The sequence below is a fragment of the Ruditapes philippinarum genome, unplaced genomic scaffold, assembly GCF_026571515.1.
Source record: "Ruditapes philippinarum isolate M1 unplaced genomic scaffold, ASM2657151v2 ctg8556_1_1_1_1, whole genome shotgun sequence".
NCBI lineage: Eukaryota > Metazoa > Mollusca > Bivalvia > Venerida > Veneridae > Ruditapes > Ruditapes philippinarum.
Genome location: NW_026860796.1, coordinates 14,229 through 40,785, shown reverse-complemented (window position 1 = coordinate 40,785; position 26,557 = coordinate 14,229). Strand labels below are relative to the sequence as shown.

Here is a 26,557-nt window from a genome sequence, read left to right as displayed (position 1 = left end):
TTTCCCTAACTTCATCTTTTAAAACGATTTTTTTTTTGGGGGGGTATTTTAGCTTATAGATGGCACAGTTGAATGAATCATCACTTCCTAATTTTTACAACACTACAAAAATATTAAAAAATACAAAATTGCTTGATGGAAGGTTTAGTCAGCTATAATACAAAAGGTGAACAAGTTTAAAAAATCAAAACAAAGAACAAAACAGTGAAGGGTAAATACAGTTGAGAATTTATCTAAATCTGAAAGATGAAAATTTGTTATCATAATAGAGAAGATTCTAGTGAGGGTTGAGCCTACAATAAAGAAATGAGCCGTGTCATGACAAAACCAACATAGTGCGTTTGCGACCAGCATGGATCCAGACCAGCCTGCGCTTCCGCGCAGTCTGATCAGGATCCATGCTGTTCGCTTACAAACAATAACAAGTAGAGAAACTGATAGCGAACAGCATGGATCCTTATCAGACTGCGCGGATGCGCAGTCTGGTCTTGATCCATGCTGGTCGCAAACGCACTATGTTGGTTTTGTCATGACGCGCCTCAAATTAGCACAAGTGATTTGGAAGTGAGCAGAACTAAACAACTTGATCATCAGGTGGACCCCTGGAAATTGGTTAACAGATTACTTCATGCTTAAACTTAATTATGAATGCAAATCTCAGTAAATCTTAGATTGGCATAGTTAAAGTCAAAACTTTGTCACATTAAACAATGTTTTTATAAATGTTTGGACAATAACTGATTCTATAAAAACGTCTTAAAGATAAATAACTTTTTTTCTTTGCTATAGAATTAATCTAAGATTTGCTGTTGTTGTGGTTAAGAACTATTAACTTCATTACAATAAAACAAAAGTAATAAAATATTTACATTTTTGTAAGCCGATGTCAGGTGGGTGCCAGGGAAGCCAAAGTTGAGATTGTCATTTTTGTACAGCAGTTTTTATACATTTTGTAACACCATCCTCACAACAATTTCTTTCTTATAACAAACTTATTCAGATTCATGACTGAACTGTTACCACTTTTTAGAACTAGCTACGATAATGAAACATTAAAACTTTTGACATGAAAAACAATGGATATATCTAAGTTAACGTTTTAACCTCTAATACGTAAATACAGGCTTGTGACAATTGGACAAGTTATTGTAAAGTATACATTCATGAAGATAAGTCTCATATTGAGGTTCAATGATATTTATGAAAATCTCATGAATGTAGTCAAAAAATGTTTATGAATTATTCCATGAAAAAAATGACACTTATTTTCACTTGGGTATTAAGAGCTAACCGTGAGCTTTTTAGGACATACTATACATAATCATAATTTGCAGTGATATAAATCTGAAAGTGTGTAAATCTTTAAAATGGTTTATATAGTATATTAACTCAATCTGTAGGTTGTTATACCTAAACCATTATTTCTAAATTCTATTGCTGTAACTTACATGTATACATTAATTTTTTTAAAGAGCTATTCTGTTATGTACTACTGGTTAAAGTACCAACTTAATGTTAATGGTATAAGCAAGCTATGATGGACAAATTATCAAAAGGCATATTATTTGGAAGAATATTGCCACTCTTTTGGGCCGGGCGCTAAATAATTTAATATTTTTGTGCTTTTAAACAAAATTAATAAAGCTATTAGTAAGATCTGCAGACATAATTCTTCTCCCTTATGCTGCATGGTTAGGTCCTCATTAGCAAGGCATCTATCTACAGGTACATCTAATCAAGTTGCTACAAAAGGAAACTATCACCCTACCATACAAAAATGCTAAAGCTACATTTTGTATTTTGTCAAGTTTGCTTGAAAAACTTTAATATTATGTACAATTTTGTAAAATAGCAAAAGTTATGTTTCTGTTTATCTATAAATGTAGATTAATTGCCTATTTAAGTCATGCCAGCTCTGTCAAGGTCATATGGTGACTTTAATTTCCGGCTTTACTGGTGGAGGTACATGTAGACCTAAGGTGCCCCCCTTCATTCATTAATTCAGGTAGTAGCAGGCAGCAAAGTAGAACCACAAACCTTCTGTAAGCTATCTGGAAGCTACGCTTCCTCAAATGATAAGATCCAAAGATCCTAACAAGATTCAAACCTTAATCCACCATCATTATAACAAAGATTTATAAACAGTGAACCTGCGGAAGAAAAATGAAGGTGATCAGCATATCGAAATGTTCACCATTTACAAGATAAGGTCAACATTGACTGAAAAGCCTTAGTTGATAATGCTTGCCTCCTGTTGAACATTCTGCACTATCAAAATATAGTGGGATGTGATACTAATATAAAGTTATGTTTTTAAAGAATGACAATTTAAGGGAGCACACAGAGTGGAAAATAAAACCATTTTTGTTATACACATACATGTAATTATGCCTATGTTGTTAGTTTGGTAATTCATTTTTTTACATTTTCAAGCAAACTTTAAGAGACAATACTGCACAGTTACAGGGTATACATCTTATATAAAATAAAAGTAAAATTACATTATTCAACATAAGTCACGTAGACAGGTGCGCCCGGCCCATAGGCCCCCGGGGCGGTCTGTGCCTGATATTGGGCTGTATGTGATGGGTTAGGGGTTTTCTGTTCTACTTGAGATGGTTCTTTCATCTGAGGGAATAACAAGTTGGTTAATAAAATTAAACATAAAAATAAAAAGAAAGAGAAATAAATAAATAAATATATATTTAGTCCACAATATTGACAGAAAACAAAATATATGTAAACAATACTACAGTTACATTTACATAAACAATGAGACAGCAGACAATAATCTCTATATTTGGATTGAAAAGTGGCTTTATCAAATTTATAATACACCAGCATTTGGTTTCAACTCAATTACTGATATATTGCTGAATTGGCATATTTATTTTTACTGAACATCATGTAAGGATGTACATGTATATTGAATAAACAGTTGTTGTTTTTTTCTAATATGCAGGGATAATCAGTGATATCACAAAACATTGATTTGGTACAGCAATTGAAAGCTTATTGAGTTGAAACCAAGTGGTTATAGATTCAAAACGTAAATTATTTTATTAAGAAATTCTATCTCAGTGAAGAGATCACTCAGGACAGGAAATAGTTGATATATCAGCATCATTTCTCTTGCTATAGCTTTGTTCTCTCTTTGTTGAGGTTTTTAATAATGTAAATCAAGCACATTACACAAATTTAGATCCCTGCTTAAATTGTTTATCATCAAAATTAAAAACTCAGTAGCTAACATACAAACTACATAAACATGGTCAGATAACAGCAAATTTAAAATCTAGTCAGTATACTTCAATATTTTGGTAATGAGCTGGTTAGATTGTGTCACATTTTAAGTCAGACTATAATACTTTTAATAACAAAGTTCTGGTCAGACTAAACCAATATGCTGGTCAGACCTAACTATTTGCAAACTGGCCTGGGTTATAATGTATTATTAGTATTCAGATGGTACAGGACTAGAGACACATGTAATATGTAAACATTTAAGCCAAAATCTTTCACATGAAAACTTTCAAAACAAATTTCATTTCAAAGTTTTCCATCACTCTGGCTCATCAAGCCTAATTTCACACTTTATATTTAATAACCTGATAATTTTACAACCTTAACTGTTACTATCTTCAAAATATCTCAAATTTCTAAATTTTCAATATTAATTTTATTACTTATTTTGAAATAACACATAATAATCATTGAAGCTAAAAATATGAAAAATAGCACATTTAAGTTATGGTACATAATCATATTGACTAGAAAATATTTATGTATATATGACTGTGTAGAATTGCAAAAAAAGAAAAACTGAAAAAAATCTTCATACAAAATCTCCACTTTAAATCAATATTCATAACTATATAAAAATTAATATTTTATGACGTGAGGATTGCTCAGCAACTTTTTGACAGCCTTATTACACATATCATTGAAACCCAAACTTTGATTACCTATACTTATGATATATATACTAAGAATAAGTTCACAAACTCAAAGTATGTCTAAGTATAAAAAAAAAAAATTAATACTGATATGCCCTCATATTATATTTAAAGGCAAATTATGCTGCAGAAACAAAATAAATATTTCAATTTTTAGAATGTTGCTTGACATCTCATAGTGCTAAATGTAAAATTATTTGACATTGTCATAGAAGTAGCAAAACAAAGTAGTATTTTTACTTAAATACAAAACAATTAATCACTATAACAACATGACTTGTATATATGAGTGACTTTTGGGAGACAGTAACAGGGCATCAAAAATAAACAGCTTTTAGAAATAAAAATTAAAGCATTTCTGGGGCATAATTGGCCTTTAAATGAAAGACATTTATGTTGAATCACATTTTGGAAATCATGTTAGAGATTTGAAAGTTTTAATATTTTCAAATTCTGCTAACTGAAATAAATTTTATTAATTTTGAAAGTCTTTATTTTAAATTTATTCACTTTTCTTTCTGTATATTGCATTTTCTGTTATCAAATTAGGGCTGAATGGGGATGACATAGGCATCTGAAAATGAAATATGAATTAATAATGTGCAAATATCATTCATATTGTTAACTAATACAGTAATTGAATGCATGCATTTTTTCTTTGGATTATCATGCTTAAACACTAAAAGCAATAACGAGCTAAAATTTGCACAAAATAGATGTTATCCGGAACTCTGCAAATGTGGGCTTTTCCCAGCTAATCCCCCAGTACAAACAAACATTTACCGTAATAGCTTCATGGTGCACTTCCCGTCATAATAGATTAACTAAATTTTCTAAGCTGTAACTGAACTGTAAAAGTTTGTTTGTACCACCAAATTAGCAAGGAAAAACCTAAAATTAAAATTTTCATAATTTCGGATTAAGTTTATTAATTGCCGACAAGCATTTTTCAGCACTTATATCTAAAAGGGAATAGTTCAGTATAAAAGCCAATCTTTGATCCTACATGACTTCAGGTACATGTATGAAACTGCCACACAAAAGTTCTTGCCATGTTTTCTCAAGACACATTAAATGTGTTAAAAATATTGATTTAGTTGACCTTATGACATATCTACATTGTATTCACTCTGAATGGTCCAATATCTTAGTTCCTGCTTTGAAACAACAAGAAGACCAGATTCTACATAAATTGGGCAAACACATACTGTAGGCTTTCATCTTATTTGAACTCATAACTTTACACTGAATTTCACAATATCCCTACACACAACATAAGTTTCATATAACTGTATGAGAAAAATGACGGTCTCAATATAAATGCACAAATTTGGTAAACTACATTAAGGTGTTGATGTGACCTATTGACTACTACTACTAGATTACTGCCTCACAAATAATAATGATTTTACAGTATATCAGTCCTTATAAACATTGATATAATATCACAGATCTATGATAATTTTGTTTGCATTCAGCATATCTCTTTCTCATAATAATATATCAATTATAAAGATAACCATATTAGGCATATATAACAAAAGAGCCTTTTGATATTATCACCTTCAAAATAAATATCTGATATGAACAAGGACAAGCCTTATAATTTAACTGACAGTGCTGATGCTAATATAAGCCAATGTCCGAAAATTTTAAAAGCAGATACTAGAGGTTGGTCCAGAAAAAATTTTGCTTTTCAAATATTTTGAAATAATTTAAGCCAATAAGAATATCAAGAGTTGAAAACTAAAATCTCCATCTTTAAATTTTAAAGCGGCACACCTCCAATACAAATGATACAAATTTCGATAAAATTATTTATTAAGGTTTAAAAAGGAACTCAACTGAGGTTTTTCACAAGACGGGCAATGGAAAAAAAGTTTTCTTTCATATGCGTATGGTCTCAGCCAATAACTTGTGTGCAAATTCTCAGACTATTCCCTTAGACTGAATTTTCAAAACTGTCATTTTTATTGTGCAAAATTACCCAAAAATGAACAGCCTTGCAATGCTTTTAACTCAAATGGTGATATGAAATGTACAAACTATTGATTTTCAGGTTCATTTGCAGATTTTGACATTTTAAGAGCATCACTTGATCTATGTTAAAGTTGCAAAATTTTATGTTTTTAGGCTTTTTGACCTCAGTGGAGCTCCCATAAATAGTTAATATATTTCTGAGTCACGCAAAAACTTAATTTAAACTAAGAAAATGCACTAATAGAAAAAGATAAATCAAATATCCAATATAAGCCATGGTGATGAAAATAGTAGATTCTGCCAAATTTTGCATAAACAATTTAGCTTGTTAACTTCTAATACTATTTTTGAAGTTTGATTTGTCTAAACTAATATTTCACTCATGTAGATATGCCACTTTAAAACTATGTTCTTAAATGCTCATCAACACAGATATTGTAAATTATCATAATATTCTAACACGACCCGAATTTTTCCCTATTGAACATAGAAGAACTGAAACTGTTGACGGTCTATATTTAAACATGTGATGTAATCATTATACATGTGACATAACCACTAAAAATGTGACGCACTGAAAATAAGTAAGGAAACAAATCAGTCTTTGTTATATGTGATAAAACCAAAAATGACCATCTTAAATTCAAAATGAAATGTATCAGGAATATTTTAATGACAACCAGTGTGCTGCTGAAAATATAATATATGGTAATCACTAACATAGGACATGACAGCTTGAAAAACATCATCCGACATGTCCATTGGGGTGAGGTATTACTCTACTGTTGATAGTTACAAAAAAAAAGCTTTCAGTCAGAAAAAAGGGCCAATAAATACCTGTAGCTTGATGTCATCTGGCGCAACTTCCCCACCTTTACCCCATGGATCTACAACAAAACCTGGTACATATTTAGCCACCAAGCTTCTGTGTTTGACAAGAGCAGGTCCCCATTCTACGGTTGGTGTAGTGGCCTGACGAAGTCTCTGTAAAATGATTCAAAGTTTCAAGATATTTGACTGAATATAGGAAGTATATTTGATCTGCACATTACTTATGAGTGATGAAAGTGGTCTTGACTTATTTACAACAAAGTCCTCCTCCTTAAAACTGTACTCACCAAATTTTTAATGAGTTAAAGAAATTGAGAGTTTGTACTGTTCATGCAAATTAGGATACCTTTATTAGAGTTGACAGTATGCTTAAGATGTATTTTAAATTAATAAATACCAATGCCAGAGTTGTATGTATAAGTCTTCTTAAAATCAATGACCAATGAAAATTGATTCATATGTTAAGAAAAAATTTCAAATATACTTTTAAACCAATAAAGTCTTCTAAAGAAATTCTAAACTCACAAACAGTAATAATTGGATATTAAAATACATGCCTGAAATGTATTTCTTGCCCTTCTTCAAAAGTCAAGCAAAAAGAAATAAACAACAAATTAAGTTTGTGAAATAGACAGTTATTTATTCATTGTTTCCGGAGTGTTTCTAAAACAAACAATAATTTATGTTAAGTATTAAAATTGTACTTACATCCGTAAAGCTTCCCTCACCAGAACATAAAGCAAGGAGTGCCCCACCGATGATGGCCACAATGACAGTCAAGGTCATAAGCCAACCAAGGGCATCTGACCATTCTGGATATTCATCACCCTCCATATCAGTGTACTTAACCCAGGAAAAAATCATTGTTGCCTAGAATATAAAACAAACTAGGTGAATATTTTTTTTTAAATTCAAGATTCTTGTTTCCTTGTTTTCATCAATCCATATTAGGCCAATAATGGTACATCACAATTAACTTGCACATGTTCTTTTTAATCTTGTACATGCCTTTATTTCCACAAGTTATTTCTTAATTCTGATTAGTAGTCACAAGTTTGAAAAGAAATTGCATACAAATTTTATTGAGTACATGTACGTCTCGTATCAAAATGGCCCTGCATGCAAACATGGATTTTGCTTGGGGTTTTCTCCCATACATTAAGACTTTATGAATACCATGTGATAAAATTGAAAAATTACCGCGTCACGACAAAACCAACATAATGTGTTTGCGACCAGCATGGATCCAGACCAGCATGCGCATCCGTGCAGTCTGATCAGGATCCATGCTGTTCACTTACAGACCCTATAACAAGTAAAGAAACTGATAACTAACAGCATGGATCCTGATCAGATTGCGCGGATGCGCAGGCTGGTCTGGATCCATGCTGGTCGCAAACCCATTATGTTGGTTTAGTCATGACATGGCTCAAATGATCTCAGATATGTTGAGTTACTTAAACCTGGCAGTATACATGTAACCTGAATATAACAACAATTCCAAAATAAAACATTTGTTAATGTCATTTATTCACCTCAAAATCATTGATTGGCTTTGAACATGAAACCACTTTATCAATCTAAAGCTGCAGGCAGATTCACACTATAGAATTGTTAATATATTTAAGTTTCATGTCAACAGTTAAAACAAATTTAACAAGACATTTATTCTATGTCTGTGATATAAAATAACTTACCAATACGATCACAGGGGAGATAACACACCAGTTGAGAGCCCACCAGTACTTGCATGCAATAAAGGGGCAGAATCCACATACCTTGTACCCAATCATTGTTTCAATATCAACAAGGAATCTACGAATACCTAAACAACATTTCACAAAATTATAAAACATTTATAATCTTCAAAGAAATATAGATATAAGAGGCAAGGCTTATTTTTTCATACTATAAAACCCATCAACGTTTTCATACATACATAATGTATCGTGCAACAATACTGAACCTGTAATAATTCACTATTAATATACATGATAATATAAATATAAATGTAACAAATCATGTCAAGGGCTTGTCAATGATATAACAATCACTGAATATATTACGGTTACTTCTTATACATGTACATGAAGGATAATTTGCATATTCACAATCATAGTTATATCGTACAATAAATATTTTCATAATGTGTAACTCATTTTGAAGTTCAGAATATTTTTCTACTTTTTTTCTATAATCTTTAGCTTATACTTCAAAGGTTAAATGAAAAAATGATTATCCTTAAAGACTTGCAAAAATGTGGGGGAAAAAATGCAAAGAGACGACAGACGGAATGCAAATATACAACAGATTTTATGTGTTTGCTCTTTTGCCTCGAAAATCCGAAAAAGCTGAAACACAAAGTATAATGGTCCCTTCATGTTTTTTGCATTTTGAGGCCAAGAAGTGAAAATACGACATGGCGTTAATCAGCCAACATACTTTGTTTCAAAACATATCCATGACTGAGGCTGCCAACAATTGCAAAAGCAAATGAATTGAGTACAAGCGTTTTTCTGCATCTTTTATTTGTTTCCAAGAAAAAAATCAATCAAGTATCTTTTATTTGTTCACCAGAAAACAATCAAATCAAGCATCTTTTAAGCAGCTAAAAAAATTCCAATATGATCTTGTTTGATAACTTCTTGGTTATGCAAATTTTTGGTTTTAAAAACATTATTAATGTTGCCACATCAATGTTTAGAAAGGTTGCATTGGATGAATTGAAATAAAGTTTAAACTTACCTCATTCTGTGCCATAAATACATGTAAATGTAAATGAGCCGCGACACAACAAAACCAACATAATATGTTTGCGACCAGCATGGATTCAGACCAGCCTGTACATAAGCACAGTCTGATCAGGATCCATGCTGTCTGCTTACAGACCCTATAACAAGTAAAGAAACTGATAGCGACCAGCGACCAGCATGGATCCTGATCAGACTGTCCGGATGCGCAGGCCGGTCTGGATCCATGCTGGTCGCAAACCCATTATGTTGGTGTTGTCGTGACACAGCTCAAATAATAAAAAGCAAGCATTAGGTTCACATTAACTCACCATAAACATAGCAAAGAGAGATACATTCGCATATGGCAATAAACATGATGTTCCAACCTCCTGAATATGTGTCCATCACCTCTAACATGTATATACCTCCCTATAAACAACAAGTGTATCATAGTTTTTCACTTTCTATTGCTTGTAAGCAACTTTCTTGCAAGTAAAGCAAGTGATACATGATTCCTAAGCAAGAAATCCCGGTGGCCACTAGAATTTTTTTTCAAGGGAAGTTTTAAAATCAGACAAGATATTCTAATAACTATCATATTATAAGCATGTGCTTCAAAATACATGTTTGTAACTTTATCTAATCAAATAAAACACCTGCATTCCTACCGTAAAGCAAATGCAGCCAAACCAAAATAATGTTACTCTCTTATAAAAAAATACATTACCAATTGAGCAGGCTGAATAATTATTAATTAAAGACATAAAACAATGCAAACTAAATGAATAAATTTCATTTCAATTGCATGTTTATTTTATTATAATGGTAATATTGGGTTTTTAACCCATAGCCAGCAGGTTGTTAATGACCCTTAGTAACTCCTCGAAACAGTGCAGACCAAGATCGGTCTGCACATCCACACCATCTGATGGTCTGTACTTTTTGCTATTTAGTCAGAATATTTTATTTAAGTTATCTAAAACGATGCATGGTCTTGTCCAAAATTGAAGGACAGACACAAGCCAATTTAATATATTTAGTGTGTTATGGGTTTACCCCTAGTTTCGAGCTTTACTGCTACACATGAAAACCTCTTGGTTTAAACATATTTATTTTAGCTCAATTGCGAAACAAGCTCTTGCAACTTATATATTAATCACTTTCCAGTCCGCTTCCTTGAACTGACTAATACAGTGGTTTTTCATACCAAGATAACCCGATTAGGGCTCAAACCCATGATCCCTGATTTGAGAGGCAGACACCTTAACCACAAACCCACCACTCCCCTCAAAAAAATCTGTTGTGGCTGTCTATACATTAAGTCAGGAACAGCTGGGCACTTGAATTTAACAATCAACCTTTTGTAAACATTAAGCTGGACAGCTACTCTACAGGAATGAATCCAAAAATTCTGACAGGACTTGAACCAACAACAACAATTAGGGTGTGTAATTTGACTTATAATCATAACATGAATCCCTTAACCTTGATAACATACACCAGATATAAAGCTAGGGAACATCTTATACCAAGCTTGGTTTGCACCTAGGGAACATGCATTGCTCAAAGCAGTTGGGCATTATATAAAAAGCATAATTATATAAGGCTTCAAGGCCATCTGAATTTCAATCCCCGAGTATCAATATATTCAACAATGGACCATGCATATCATAAAAAACATTTCAAGCCCTCTAGGCAAGCAATATTTAATATAATGAAGCAGGAGGACTATTGGCTGTAGTATATTAATATATATACATACACTTATGAGCAAAAGAAAGTATGCACTTAATTAACTGGCTTGAAAGATCAAACCTGAGACAAAGAGTACAGCTATTAGGAAATCTGCAGTGCCGGCATGTATCCTTAGCTCACAAGTTGAAGAATATTTCACAAGCAATATAAGTAATAATGACACTTCTGTGAGAAGAATTTTAGCCTGTGTGACTCCTCTGGGTAGACAATTATCTTATACTAACAATCTACTCCAGTCTCTTTGGGTGAATTTGGAGGACATCTATGTTGAAGTGTATATAAGAAAAGATTTTTGGTGTACAATTCATTTTAAATTTCCAATTTGTGGTAATTCGATCAAAATGTAATTGACATATCAAAACAATGAAATTGTTATGCAAAAACTTTTATGAACTATTTTCAATTTTATGTACTCTCTTTTGCTCTTAAGTGTATATATATATACAGCCATTTTATTTTCTCCAGGGTAATTTATATTCCAGCATCCATTTTGCTCAAATAGCACTTGGTGACAAAAAGACCATGTTTCCATGTGAACTCACCATAGACATAACAAAGACTTATACACTCTAGGATTGAAATAAACATAATATTCCAACCTCCGGCATACGTGTCCATTACTTCCAACATATATATTCCACCCTGTAATATTTAGTGGGTTACATGAAAATGTCAAAGTTTCCAGTAGTCTTTCTGGGAGAAATGAGCCGCGTCACGATAAAACCAACAGAGTACGTTTGCGACCAGCATGTATCCAGACCAGCCTGCACATCCGCGCAGTCTGATCAGGATCCATGCTGTTCGCTATCAGTTTCTCTACTTGTAATCAAGTTTGTAAGCGAACAGCATGGATCCTGATCAGACTGCGCGGATGCGCAGGCTGGTCTGGATCCATGCTGCTCGCAAACGCATTACGTTGGTTTTGTCAAGACGCAACTCAAATATTCAAGTCAGGTGAAACTCATTACATTATTTCAAGCATAAATTCAAGGATTTACTGCAAAACTGCAGTAACTCGTATGAGGTAAAGAAGTACTTACAACAGTCTTGTGGTCAACCCTCAATATGATACATATGTGAACATATAGAATTACTAAGAGACACTTCATATAGCAAATATTTACATTGTCATAAAATTTTCTATGTAAATAATTTGTTCTGATGCTCTAGCTATCTGTATTTTTGGTTTCTATGATTAAAATGAATAGTAGTAATTCATGAATCTTTAACTTACATGAACCAGATAACAGCAGAAAACATTATAACAGCTTGGTGCTAAAGGGTTGTAACTCCTTCTTTATCTAATATCAGTTACAACCCTTTTGCAACAAGCCCCTGTTAAATTTAATTTATTTAGTTAATTTACATATTATTACAAATATGATCTATGAAATGTAACACAATATATATTTAATATGTAAAATTATAATGTGACAAAAAAGGAAATGTAAGTAATAATAATTTTCTTTATGTTTTGAATGTAATCTATAATAATGCATTATGCTTAAATGCCTGTTTTCAGATTTAATGTAAAGTTTTGAACATTAACTGGGAGTTTATATATATAATATAATTAACTTAGTGCCCCTGACTGGTTGGAGCTGGTCACTCTTCAAATTTATATTGGGACATTATTTAGACCTAAAATTTGCTTATTCACCCCAAACCTCGAACTGTATTGCTCTTCCGTAGGTCTACTAATAAGGTCCCCACATAGTGTAACTGTAATCAGTGGGCAAATAGGGCACTTGCCTCTGGCAGCATTAAATAACTCTAAATTACAAATATTAGATGTCATTATGAAACTTACAACTTAGGTTATGTCACATTTCATCTTAGGTGTCAGACCACTGATGTAACTTAAATTTGTGGTGTCATGCCATAATCTAACTTAGATATAAGGTTTCAGACCACCAAAATAACTTACATTTGTGGTGAGTGTCAGACCCAACAAGAAGAAGATGGCACATAAGACCATCACTGTAAGCAGTTTGTATTTACGAAGTACGATGAAGCGGTCCATCAAAGCTGTTGTAACAGTTTCTACCAATACAAACTGCAGAGAAATAAAAAATAACCATCAGAACAACATAATATAAACATTATTATGCAGAATCAAATGAAATAATTTAAAATATGCTATTAATTTTGCTACATACATTCAGATTTGTTTTTGAATTCTCTGTCGTATTCAAATTTGACCATGTTAGAGTGGCGATATTTCCACATTTGATAAGGAATAAAGTAAATACTACTTTCTACATATATTTTCAGCACTGCTTTACAACAGACAATCAAAAAGTGAAATACACAGCTTTTTTTTGAGCAAATTTATAAAGTTTGTAGACTGACATAAAAAAGCATTTTATAACAAGAATGTCGAACGACACATATACCCCCCTTTCTAGCCATTGACTCACATAATTGGTAATTTTATTAAAGAAACTTGCCAAAAATGGGTACATGGAAGTGTTCAATTATGGAAAAATCAACGGAAACCATTTTGACATTTAAGGCCCATGTGACATTGACCTTTGACCTAATGACCCCTAAATCAATAGAGGTCATCTAATTCTTATGACCAATAACTAGGTGAAATATGAAGACTTTGTGATGAATACTTTTCAAGATAATCAGCGGAAACCCTTTTGACATTTAAGGCCCCTGTGACCTTGACCTTTGACCTAGTGACTCCAAAATCAATAGGGGTCATCTACTAGTGATGACCTATCACAATGTGAAATATGAAGACTTTGTGATGAATACTTTTCAAGATAATCAGCGGAAACCTTTTAAACATTTAAAGCCCCTGTGACCTTGACCTTTGACCTAATGACCCCAAAATCAATAGGGGTCATCTACTAGTTATGACTAATCACTATGTGAAATATGAAGACTTTGTGATGAATACCTTTCAAAATAATCAGCGGAAACCATTTTGACATTTAAAGCCCCTGTGACCTTGACCTAGTGACCCCAAAATCAATAGGGGTCATCTACTAGTTATGACCAATCACTGTGTGAAATATGAAGACTTTTGTGATACATACTTTTCAAGATAATCAGCGGAAACCATTTTGACATTTAAGGTCCCTGTGACCTTGACCTTTGACCTAGTGACCCCAAAATCAATAGGGGTCATCTACTAGTGATGACCAATCACTGTGTGAAATATGAAGACTTTGTGATACATACTTTTTAAGATAATCAGCGGAAACCATTTTGACTTTTAAGGTCCCTGTGACCTTGACCTTTGACCTAGTGACCCCAAAAGCAATAGGGGTCATCTACTAGTTATGACCAATCACTATGTAAAATATGAAGACTTTGTGATAAATACTTTTCAAGATAATCAGCGGAAACCATGTGGTCTACCGACGGACAGACCGACAGACCGACTGACAGACCGACAGACAGACAGACCGACATTAGCAAAACAATATACCCCCTCTTCTTCGAAGGGGGGCATAACAATTTTTACCCTTACAATCATTAAACCAATAGATGTTATCCGAAACTCGGCAAATGTTGGTTTTTCCAAGCTAATCCCCCGGTACAAACAAACCTCTACCGTTATAGCTTCATGGTTCATGACCAGCGGGCTACAAGAAATTAGTCAACCTGTTGTGCATATTTTTGAAGCTGTAAATGTTAAAGTTTGTTTGTACCCCTGGATAAGCTGGGGAAAAACCCAAAATATTCTTGATTCCGGAGTCTATTGATGCATATGAAAGTTTTTCTGGTGGCAAACGTAATGTAAAAGGATACGATAAAACTCAATCTGTTCATTATGTTTATTTATGTACCTGCGAATCTACTCCAAGTGTCAACAACATCAGGAAGAAAATGATTGCCCAGAACGGTGAGGCAGGAAGTAGGGTTACAGCGTAAGGATATACGGTGAAAGCAAGGGACGCTCCACTTCTTGCAACATCTTCAATTGGAACTCCTAGTTCATGCGACATGTTTCCAAGGTACGAGAAGATAACAAAACCAGCAAAAACGCTGGTCAGACAGTTACCAAGTGATACTGCAATAGCATCTCTATAAATACAAATTAATGTATCTATAAATAGAAGTTATTTCTATGAATTCATTTATAAATACAAATTATGTATATAAATAGAAATTTATATTTGTCTAAAACAAGATATGTTTGTAAAACATGTATGCCCCCTATCAGCAGCCAATTAGTCATGTGATAAGGTTATTATGCATGACTTCTGACCCAGTGATCAAACAATTAATAAGGGTTATCAAGTATCTACTGGTCATGACCTTAACCTTTGACCCCTTGACCCAAAACTCTATAGGGGTCATCTGCTGGTCACGACCAATCATCATACAAAGTTTGAAGTTCCTAGGCCTAAGCGTTTTTAGTTAATTGATCGGAAACCGTTTTTACCTACAAGGTCAATGTGACCTTGACCTTTGACCACTTGACCCCAAAATCAATAGGTCATCTGCTGGTCATGACCAATCACCATACCAAGTTTGAAGTTCCTAGGCCTAAGGGTTCTTTAGTTATTGATCGGAAACCGTTTTAACATACAAGGTCAATGTGACCTTGACCTTTGATCGCAAAATCAATAGGGGTCATCTGCTGGTCATGACCAATCAACATGCCAAGTTTGAAGTTCCTAGGCCGAAGCGTTCTTTAGTTATTGATCAGAAACCGTTTTTACTTACAATGTCAATGTGACCTTGACCTTTGACCCCTTGATCCCAAAATCAATAGGGGTAATCTGCTGGTCATGACAAATCACCATACCAAGTTTGAAGTTCCTAGGCCTAAGCGTTCTTAAGTTATTGATCAGAAACCGTTTTTACTTACAAGGTCAATGTGACCTTGACCTTTGACCCCTTGACCCAAAACTCAATAGGGGTCATCTGCTGGTCACGACCAATCATCATACAAAGTTTGAAGTTCCTTGGCCTAAGCGTTTTTAGTATATTGATGGGAAACCGTTTTTACCTACAAGGTCAATGTGACCTTGACCTTTGACCCCTTGACCCCAAAATCAATAGGTCATCTGCTGGTCTTGACCAATCACCATACCAAGTTTGAAGTTCCTAGGCCTAAGGGTTCTTTAGTTATTGATTGGAAAGCATTTTTACCTACAAGGTCAATGTGACCTTGCCCTTTGACCCCTTAACCCCAATATCAATAGGGGTCATCTGCTGGTCATGACCAATCACCATACTAAGTTTGAAGTTCCTAGGCCTAAGGGTTCTTTAGTTATTGATCGGAAACCGTTTTTACCTAAGCGGTCAATGTGACCTTGACCTTTGACCCCAAAATCAATAGGGGTCATCTACTGATCATGACCAATCACCATATCAAGTTTGAAGTCCCTAGGCCTAAGGGTTCTTTTGTTATTGATCAGAAACCGTTTTTACCTACAAGGTCAATGTGACCTTGACCTTTGACCCCTTAACCCCAAAATCAATAGGGGTCATCTGCTGGTCATAACCAATCACCATACCAAGTTTGAAGTTCCTAGGCCTAAGGGTTCTTTTGTTATTGATCAAAAACCGTTTTAACCCAAGAGGTCAATGTGACCTTGACCTTTGACCCCTTGACCCCAAAATCAATAGGGATCATCTACTGATCATGACCAATCATCATACCAAGTTTGAAGTTCCTAGTCCTTAAGGTTCTTAAGTTATTGATCGGAAACCGTTTTTGCTTACAAGGTCAATGTGACCTTGACCTTTGACCCCTTGACCCCAAAATCAATAGGGGTCATCTACTGGTCATGACCAATCACCATACCAAGTTTGAAGTTCCTAGGCCTAAGGGTTCTTTAGTTATCACTCGGAAACCATTTGGTCTACGGACCGACGGACCGACAGACCGACGGACCGACAAGTGCAAAGCAATATACCCCCTTTTCTTCGAAATGGGGGCATAAAAAGAATCCATAGGTTAATTCATAAAACATTATACTGTATACATTAATGATTACTTATCATTTTGATATAGAATAAGTCAAACCCCCCTTTTGACTATATAAAGCTACCCTCAATGAAAAAAACAAATTAAAAATCTGTTCTATATCATTTGCTGAATGTAACTATGTATTATAAAATAGAGTTTTATGCAAAATTCATCTGTGAACAACTGGAAATAATGCTCTTAAGGGTATACATGTGTCTGGTACCAATCCAAGTTGCATAACCTTATTAGTCAGTCAAGCTCGTCCGAAAGATATAGTTATCATTTATTTAGGTTGCAACACCTTATTTTTATCCATGATGCATATAATGGTCTCATTGGCATCAAAATAGTTAACGTTACATTGCAAAAATCAACTGTCATACATATCTAGAATTATTTAGTGAATTACTGAATACAAAATTTACAGGACACCTTTTGTAATATAATAGCCTTCAAGGACATAAATGGTGACATGGTGTTTTCTTTCTTAAAATAAGTATAATTTAAAATAAAAAATTTAAAAAAATTAGAAATGCACAACTCACCGTAAGCAGTCGTTATGGAAACGGTTATAACTGGAAAGTGCAATAAGGCCTCCCCATGATGCTGACAAGGAGAAGAAAATCTGGACAGCAGCGTCTTTCCAAATCTGAAACAAATAATGCATAAGATGTGGCTATCATCAAAATTCATAGTTAAAACAAAATCAGATCATAATTTAAAAAATCGTTTTCTAAAATTGCATTTTTAATGAACTGTTAAGAACTTAATTGATGATGCCAATGACCAACTGCTACACACTGAAACAGTAGAAATCTGCCATGCATGTTGAGCTATATAAATTGCCAAAAGATCACCATACCAGTTTTGTGAATGCTTCAAAAAGTATAAATACTGGTATAATTACATGTTTGTTTGTTTGTTTGATTGGGTTTTACGTCACACCGACACAGTATAGGTCATTTGGAGACGTTCCAGCTTTACTGGTGGAGGAAGACCTCAGGTGCCCTTCCGTGCATTATTTCAGGCACTAACGGGCACCTGAGTAGAACCACCGACGTTCCGTAAGCTAGCTGGATAGCTTTCTCACATGAAAGAATCCAAAGTCCTTGTTGGGATTCGAACCCACAGTGGTGAGGGGCAAGTGATTTATAACAACATGTACCATACAAATCTACTTACGACAGAGTCTGTCAGTCTATCAGTTTTTGGTGTGATATAGAACTCTATTCCTTCTTTATATCCATCCAACATCAATCCACGAACGAATAATATGACAAGTACAATATAGGGGAATGTTGCAGTGAAATATACAACCTTCAAAGTAGAACAAAATACATCCATCATAAGCTGGCATAAAAAATCTGGTATAGTTTAATTATACACACCAATAAGCAATTATAATGACCCTGAGCAAAACAAAATTATTCATCTGAATGCTTTCTATATAATAAGACATGTCCTCTGAGAGCAGGCACCACATTACTCAGTACTGGATAGTAAAATAAAAGAAATATAGAAAAGGGGCATAAGTCTGCAAACATGCTTAATGCCCTTGATAATCAACTGATGTGAATACCAAGAGTTTTTTAGAAAAAGGCAAAAAATTTTACTCAAGGGAAATAATAAGGCATTCAAGATTATCTTCCCCCTACAAGGGTGAAGCAAAATATGGACTTTTCATTGACCTTTTTTTGAATTCTAATTCACAAGTTTTTAACTGCTTTTTAGTTTACATACTGTCTTTTACAAAATATTTGTTTCATATTTCCTTGAAACATTTTTATTATATATTTCCCACCCTTTCAAAAATCTTTAACACAACAATCTTCTATGAGGAAAAAACAATTTTCATTTTAAACTTGTCTGTTTTAAATAAAAAAATCAAGCTATTAAATTGACTCCTTTGACATCATCAGTGTTGTTGTTGTCTTGCAAAATCTTTCTATGTATCCCATTATTCAAACATTGTTTTATAGTTTGAGACAAACAGTATTATAATTTTACATAACATGTATTCCAGGACAAATTTCTGGAAAAAAAACAACAACAAAAAACACACCTTTCCTGATGACTTGATGGACTTGCTGAGTGCCAATACTACCAAAATAAAAGCCAGTAAATAACATAGAACCATCTGCCAACGCATCGGCCCCAAGTCCCCAAGACCATCGCTAAAAGCATTGCCAATAGCTTTACGTCTGTAAGTAAAAACATGAGAAGTTGATCAGTTTCATATCATTTACATAGACAGTAAAATCATAAGCTTATATTCTTAGCTCAGACTTCCTGAAAGTTAAAAAAAAGTGTCAGACATTTGGTCTGACATACCATGAAAATCTGTCAGACCGAAATGAAATCTGTCAGACTGAATGTAATTAAACATTTAATCAAAGTAAAACTTGTGTTTGTATTTCTAAGACACTTTTCAGTTTTAATTTTTTCACCGTAAAAATCGGCACAGTCCGTATAGTGCATTTTCTTTTCCTCAGTGTTGTACACCAACCATTCACGGGCCTGCTTCCATTTTTCATTATATTTTCTCTCAGGTCTATTCTTTTCATCCTTTTACTGCTGTTCTGCGCGCTCCTCTGACGATTTCCGTCTTTTCCCAGGTTTAGCACCTTTAGCGACGCCATTTTGTATACATGCTACTTATATAAAAGCCGGACAGTCGGACCAATCCGGAATAAAGAATCGTCAGACCTCATCAAAATTTACCAGACATGTCCTTCCGACCGAAATTATTTCGGGAAGTCTGTTAGCTCCTTACAAATGGATGCAAATGCACCAGAAAACATCCTGCTATGCCTGGGATTTTAACCCTTGATCACCAGGTTATAGGCCAAAGTAATGTGAGAAAAAATTAATTTCCCGACGCAGTTGCCAGCAGTTTAATCTATAGATACTAGGATGACTTAAATTACTTTTCCTATAAGTAATTATGTACTAAATAGTTCACTGGGCACAACCTGGCTAAATCTTATCACACTGGTGCATGGATTATATAATTTTTGTAAATAACTCATATAAGTATTGTTCACATCCACTGGGCAGTGATACATGCCAAAAATCTAAGCTCTTTGGCACTGCCGTAAAAGTTTGAAGAAATAATTTTTTTTAATGATTTAATGACCTTCTTATGCATCAGAATGGAACCTTTTATGTTAATTTTGTACAGGCTACAAAGGATCATTCCTGATATTGATAATATTTTGTTTATCAAACCATTTCTGATTGCATGCTTTTCTTTACTAAAAAGGAATGAAAATATAAACTTACTCAAAATATTGCTCTGATGGAAGTTGCCTCTCAATTCCATTATCCTTTGCCAAGGCCAGGTCAAATATGGCAGCAATTTTGTCAGTGGTTTTATTATAACATGCTCCCTGTGTACGGTTGACATGATATTCCATCATCTCACATGCACCAGCATTATCCACCTTTTTGATATAGTCCAAGCACACTAGCAACAGAAAAATTACAATGACATAACACAAGAGATTCTCCAGAATTAAGAAAAATTTAATATTTAGAAATAATGGTCATATGGCAACTTTCCATCTTTACTGGTGGAGGAAGACCTCTGACGTCCCCTTAATACATTTTTTCAAGAACAAGCAGGTACCTGAGCAGAATTATCGACATTCCCTATGTGGGCTGGGTAGATTCTTCACATTAAGGAACCAAAAATCTGTTGGTGGGATTGAACGTACAACACTGAGGGACAAGGAGTTTGATGTCAATAACCTTAACTATTTGACTATGGACACCCAAAGATGTGAGAAATCCACATTTTCCCAGTCTGTACTATGATCTATTGGAAACAATTTGTTAATGACAACAACTTCACTACATATATCAATATTCATAACATCCTTATTAAGATATACCATTTTTATTTGTTTGGGTCATCAGACCAAACAAATAATGGTAGCGAAATTTCAGACACTGATGTTCTTTTATTTGCAATTGCCGAAAGTAGTCTAACTCCTCAAAGCGGTTAATTTCCTTCATATGTACATTAACGCTGAAAAATGCAGGGGAGATCACTGCGTAAAGAATGTCAAATGACAGGTGCATTAATTTTCGTAACAAAAAAACTGTTCCCGATTGGTCGAAGATTTCTAATAAATGTGTTGTTCTTATAGATATACATGCTTATATTCAGCTCCATGATTATTTACTTCAGTGTTAAACCACAGGTTTACCGTGAACAAAATATATCGAAATTAATAAGGGTTACAAACTCTAATTAAGAACAAGAATGTCGAACGACACATATACCCCCCTTTCTAGCCATTGACTCACATAATTGGTAATATTATTAAAGAAACTTGCCAAAAATGGGTACATGGAAGTGTTCAATTATGGAAAAATCAACGGAAACCATTTTGACATTTAAGGCCCATGTGACATTGACCTTTGACCTAATGACCCCTAAATCAAAAGAAGACCAATAAATAGGTGAAATATGAAGACTTTGTGATGAATACTTTTCAAGATAATCAGCGGAAACCCTTTTGACATTTAAAGCCCCTGAGACCTTGACCTTTGACCTAGTGACCCCAAAATCAATAGGGGTCATCTACTAGTGATGACCAATCACTATGTGAAATATGAAGACTTTGTGATGAATACTTTTCAAGATAATCAGCGAAAACCATTTTCACATTTTAAGGTCCCTGTGACCTTGACCTTTGACCTAGTGACCCCAAAATCAATAGGGGTCATCTACTAGTGATGACCAATCACTATGTGAAATATGAAAACTTTGTGATACATACTTTTCAAAATAATCAGCGAAAACCATTTTGACATTTAAGGCCTTTGTGACCTTGACCTTTGACCTAGTAACCCCAAAATCAATAGGGGTCTTCTACTGGTTATGACCAATCACTATGTGAAATATGAAGACTTTGTGATGAATTCTTTTTAAGATAATCAGCAGAAATTATTTTCACATTTTAAGGTCCCTGTGACCTTGACCTTTGACCTAGTGACCTCAAAATCATTAGGGGTCATCTACTAGTTATGACCAATCACTGTGTGAAATATGAAGACTTTGTGATACATACTTATGTTCAATTATGGAAAAATCAACGGAAACCATTTTGACATTTAAGGCCCATGTGACATTGACTTTTGACCTAATGACCCCTAAATCAATAGAGGTCATCTTATACTTATGACCAATAACTAGGTGAAATATGAAGACTTTGTGATGAATTCTTTTCAAGATAATCAGCGGAAACCATTTTGACATTCAAGGTCCCTGTGACCTTGACCTTTGACCTAGTGACCCCAAAATCAATAGGGGTCATCTACTAGTGATGACCAATCACTGTGTGAAATATGAAGACTTTGTGATACATACTTTTAAGATAATCAGCGGAAACCATTTTGACATTTAAAGCCCCTGTGACCTTGACCTTTGACCTAGTGACCCCAAAATCAATAGGGGTCATCTACTAGTTATGACCAATCACTATGTAAAATATGAAAACTTTGTGATAAATAATTTTCAAGATAATCAGCGGAAACCATGTGGTCTACCGACGGACAGACCGACAGACCGACGGACGGACCGACAGACCGACATTAGCAAAACAATATACCCCCTCTTCTTCGAAGGGGGGCATAATAATATGGTATTCTTCAGGCTATTATCTTATAACTCCCCGTGGTCGAGGGGTTTACATGCTCGCTTTGGAAGCGAGAGGTCCGGAGTTCAAATCCCAGTTCAGGCAACTCATTTTTTTTATTTTTTTATATATTTTTTTTTTTAATTGATTAAGCCAATAAACATTGAATTGAATATCAGTGATGCAATTAGTCTTATAGCCAATTTACTATAGTTTTAACACTGGAAATAGAATTTGGCGATACTTTACAAACAAATTGGTTTATAATCTCACAACCTTCACCTTTCTGACATTCTGAGACCAAATCAAATTCAGCGCCTTCTGTGCTTTGATTTTTTTTCATTATAGTCTGTTACAGTCCTAATTAACCCATAACATACTGGATATTTTAAACTTCAATATTTGGGACTGTCTATTATCAATTTTAGCGATATCAATTTGAATATTTAAAGTTTGTCAGCCAACAGTATAGAGCCTGGTCAGACTGCATGGCTGTGCAGGCTGGCCTGGCTCCATACTGGTGGCAAACGCTTTAAGCTTTTGGTTCGAGCACTAAAAGGGTTAACAAAGGACACTTACTTTCTGTGGCCCATTCTGGATCACATTTTTCCCAAGGTAATTCACTGGTAAATGATGCAAACAGATAGTAGAGTGACCAGCCTATGATCATGTTGTAATAGATGGCAACCATAGCTGATACAGCAACCATACCAACTCCTACACCTGAAATGTTATTTGTAGAGTTGAATACATGTATTAGTTTAGAGAATTGTAGAGTTGAATATTAGTTCAGAGAATACCATAATCAATACAATAAAGTATCATGGATGAAATAATCAGTGGTTTTTCATCTTATATAACATAGGCCTAAAAATAGAAATTTTCTTTAAAATAATGCAATTTTCCACAAAAATCCTAACATACATCAGCTTTTTACTTTCCCAATTTAGAGAGTATAGCCCTGTGAATGTTACACAAATTGTCCTTGTTTTATGCAAGTTACCAACAAAACTATTACTTAGAACCACTTTATTACAGTAGTTTAATAATGTTGTCTCTGGCCTATGTTAGTTAGTTATGTTGTCTCTAGACAACCAGTCACGCAAATCCTTTTTGTAAAGCGATGGATTAAAGTTTACAGGAGATATTTGTGAAACATGTATGCCCCCTCACCTTATAGACAACAATAAGTGATGTTACATATACTTCTTATTCGTAAACTTTTTAATAAATCAGATTGTGAACATTGTGGCTGGGACCTTGATATCATAATTATCATTCAATAAATGATTATTATAAATTTGCAGCAGAAGTGCAGTTCACTGCAACAACAGTGCAGCTCACGGTTAACAGGTGAAAAAGTTAATATTGCTCCTTTGAGTTATTTTAAAACAGTGATCTGCATGATATTTCACATTTAATCAAAGAATAAAATTCTATTCTATACCTTGGAAAAGTGGAGCGTATTTCCAGCATGTCAGTGGACCACTGCTGGAAAACTGACCAAGTGATAACTCCAAGAAGAAGATGGGCATACCAACAAATGCCAACATGATCACGTATGGAATGAAAAAGGCACCTGAAATATTCAATATGAAAATAATATTTTTTTTTGATATTATAAATACTTGACACTTGTCGTGCTGAATTTGTATACTAACATCCTTCATCTTCTTCAAAGTTGGAATAGGTCTTATGCACTTTTAGAAAACAATTTCTTGATGACATTCTTTTTCATTAACATAATTCTGACTATTTACAGTACCCTTAAAAATTACAGGTATAACGAACATGTTAAAGATTTAAGAAATGCATTTAACATAAACGATGCATTATGTTATCATATACTGTATTATATTTCCTCATAAATTCAAACAGCATAAAAGAGTTGAGTTGTTAAACTATAATTAAACTGACATCCTACACTTACATTGTATACATAACCATCCAATACACACATGTATCAGTGCATTACAACAACATCACTACCACCCTAGGGTGGGTAATAAAACTTTTGACTTTTAGATTTTCAATAAAATCCCCACTTCTTTTTTCATCCTACACCACAATGAGTTTGACATAGTTCCCAGCTAATTTGGTGCCAACACTAAGCCACCACAATTTGACCTGACACAATGACTATGGCAGAAACAATATTGGCTTGTTTTCCCCAATTATCTCCAACAATGATTCTGGGAGGGAGTTGACAATTAAATGGTGCAATTTAACCTACCTCCTCCATTTTTGTAGCAGAGATACGGGAAACGCCAAACATTTCCCAAACCTACAGCATAACCAAGGCAACTAAGGAAGAAATCAAATCTGCCTGACCAATTCCCTCTCTCTTCATTTTCATCCTCAAGGCCCTGCAAGATAAAACATTAAATTTGCATAACTTTGATGACAATGACACCTATTTAAGGTTTAAGTTCGTAGTTGTACAAGGGTAACCCCACTCCTCACCCCCCCCCCCCCCAAAAAATGCTAGAACGGAAATCCCCCAAACATTTAAGTGAGGAAGGTGAATCTTTATTCATTATTTATGTAACCTCAGAGACTATAGTCCCTCCTAATGTTTAACGCAAGTTAAAATTGTTTCACCCCACTACCCACCAAAAAATGATTTTGTTTACATAAATGCTTTTAACATACATGCAATCTGATAACTTTACCAATATTAAAGAAAATTTTATTTTGCATAAAGCATGGGCATGGTATTGATACCAATACAAATTGTAATACATGTATATACAATGTTTGGAGGTCAAACATGAATGTTACAGCAAACAAAACAAGATTTATGGAATATTATGTTCAATATTCAATATTTTGCACTTGCATGATTGTATATCAAGTATAAAAAAACAGACGCCAACATTCAATATTCTTAAGCTAAGTTAATATTCTTAAGCTAATATAAAGTCTACACTATACAGATATTTCAACTTTAGAAGAGCACTTAAAATGTTTCATCTGTACATTTTATGATTTATTAATTCATGATCATGCATGTCAAAAGGGCCATGCTAAAAAAATTATTATCATTTCACATGCATTTATATGAATAAATCCCTGAATATGAATATTTATGGACATTTTGAGGACTTTCAAAAAAAAAAAAATTTATTAGAATAAACATGAAAGTCTTCTAAATCAGAACTTTAATTAATTTTAAAGCTTTATATATGTATGTTTGTATAAATGATTTGTGGACCAGTTAATATATTGTGTAAATATAAAAGAATAAACCTCGATGTTAGTTTAACCTTGACCCTGCTGGCAGCAACAAAGTCTAGCCATGTGATCAGTGCAGACAAAGATAAGCTGGACGAATGTTTAAAACCATTATTATGCACTAATGTATGTTTGAATGTAGTTACTGCATAAATTATATATTTAATTGAAACTTTTATTCACTTTAAAGGGTAGATATATAATTTTTAGAGAAACCTCATAGACTTAAGTACAGAATTCAACGCAGAGTAAAGACCATTCCATCCAATGAAACTTCTGTCCAGGATGAAATGTACCTTTGTTTATGTATAAAATTCAGCATATAATACAATTCCAGCTGGAATTGTTCTGGTTTTCTGCCTAGAAGGTCAACAAATTGTTTTCTGTGGCACAGAATGACACATGCATTTCCGTCCAAGGTACATCCAGAAATCGTTGAATCCGTCCCAAAATTTCATACCGGCAAGCTGTATCTCATATGAG

At 33.9% G+C, this 26,557-nt stretch overlaps 1 protein-coding gene across 3 annotated transcripts in view; it reads right to left on the bottom strand.

The window, feature by feature from the left end:
- Positions 1-2,375: 2,375 nt before the first annotated feature.
- LOC132713422 (sodium-dependent proline transporter-like) overlaps positions 2,376-26,557 on the bottom strand; it is a 32,645-nt gene continuing 8,463 nt past the window's right edge. The window contains exons 2-15 of one of the 3 annotated variants that reach the window (XM_060696016.1): positions 25,074-25,206; positions 24,288-24,419; positions 23,420-23,563; positions 20,478-20,661; positions 19,258-19,396; positions 18,378-18,512; positions 17,741-17,844; positions 15,061-15,298; positions 13,182-13,310; positions 11,797-11,896; positions 8,465-8,592; positions 7,476-7,637; positions 6,774-6,920; positions 2,376-2,628 (exon numbers count right to left, since the gene is read on the bottom strand). In XM_060696016.1, coding sequence (XP_060551999.1) covers positions 2,503-2,628; positions 6,774-6,920; positions 7,476-7,637; positions 8,465-8,592; positions 11,797-11,896; positions 13,182-13,310; positions 15,061-15,298; positions 17,741-17,844; positions 18,378-18,512; positions 19,258-19,396; positions 20,478-20,661; positions 23,420-23,563; positions 24,288-24,419; positions 25,074-25,206 — 2,001 coding nt within the window. In that variant the 3' untranslated portion in view covers positions 2,376-2,502. Of the gene's footprint in view, positions 2,629-4,356; positions 4,531-6,773; positions 6,921-7,475; positions 7,638-8,464; positions 8,593-9,828; positions 9,929-11,796; positions 11,897-13,181; positions 13,311-15,060; positions 15,299-17,740; positions 17,845-18,377; positions 18,513-19,257; positions 19,397-20,477; positions 20,662-23,419; positions 23,564-24,287; positions 24,420-25,073; positions 25,207-26,557 lie in introns of those variants that run through there. The other 2 variants (XM_060696015.1, XM_060696017.1) reach the window with 2 other exon arrangements.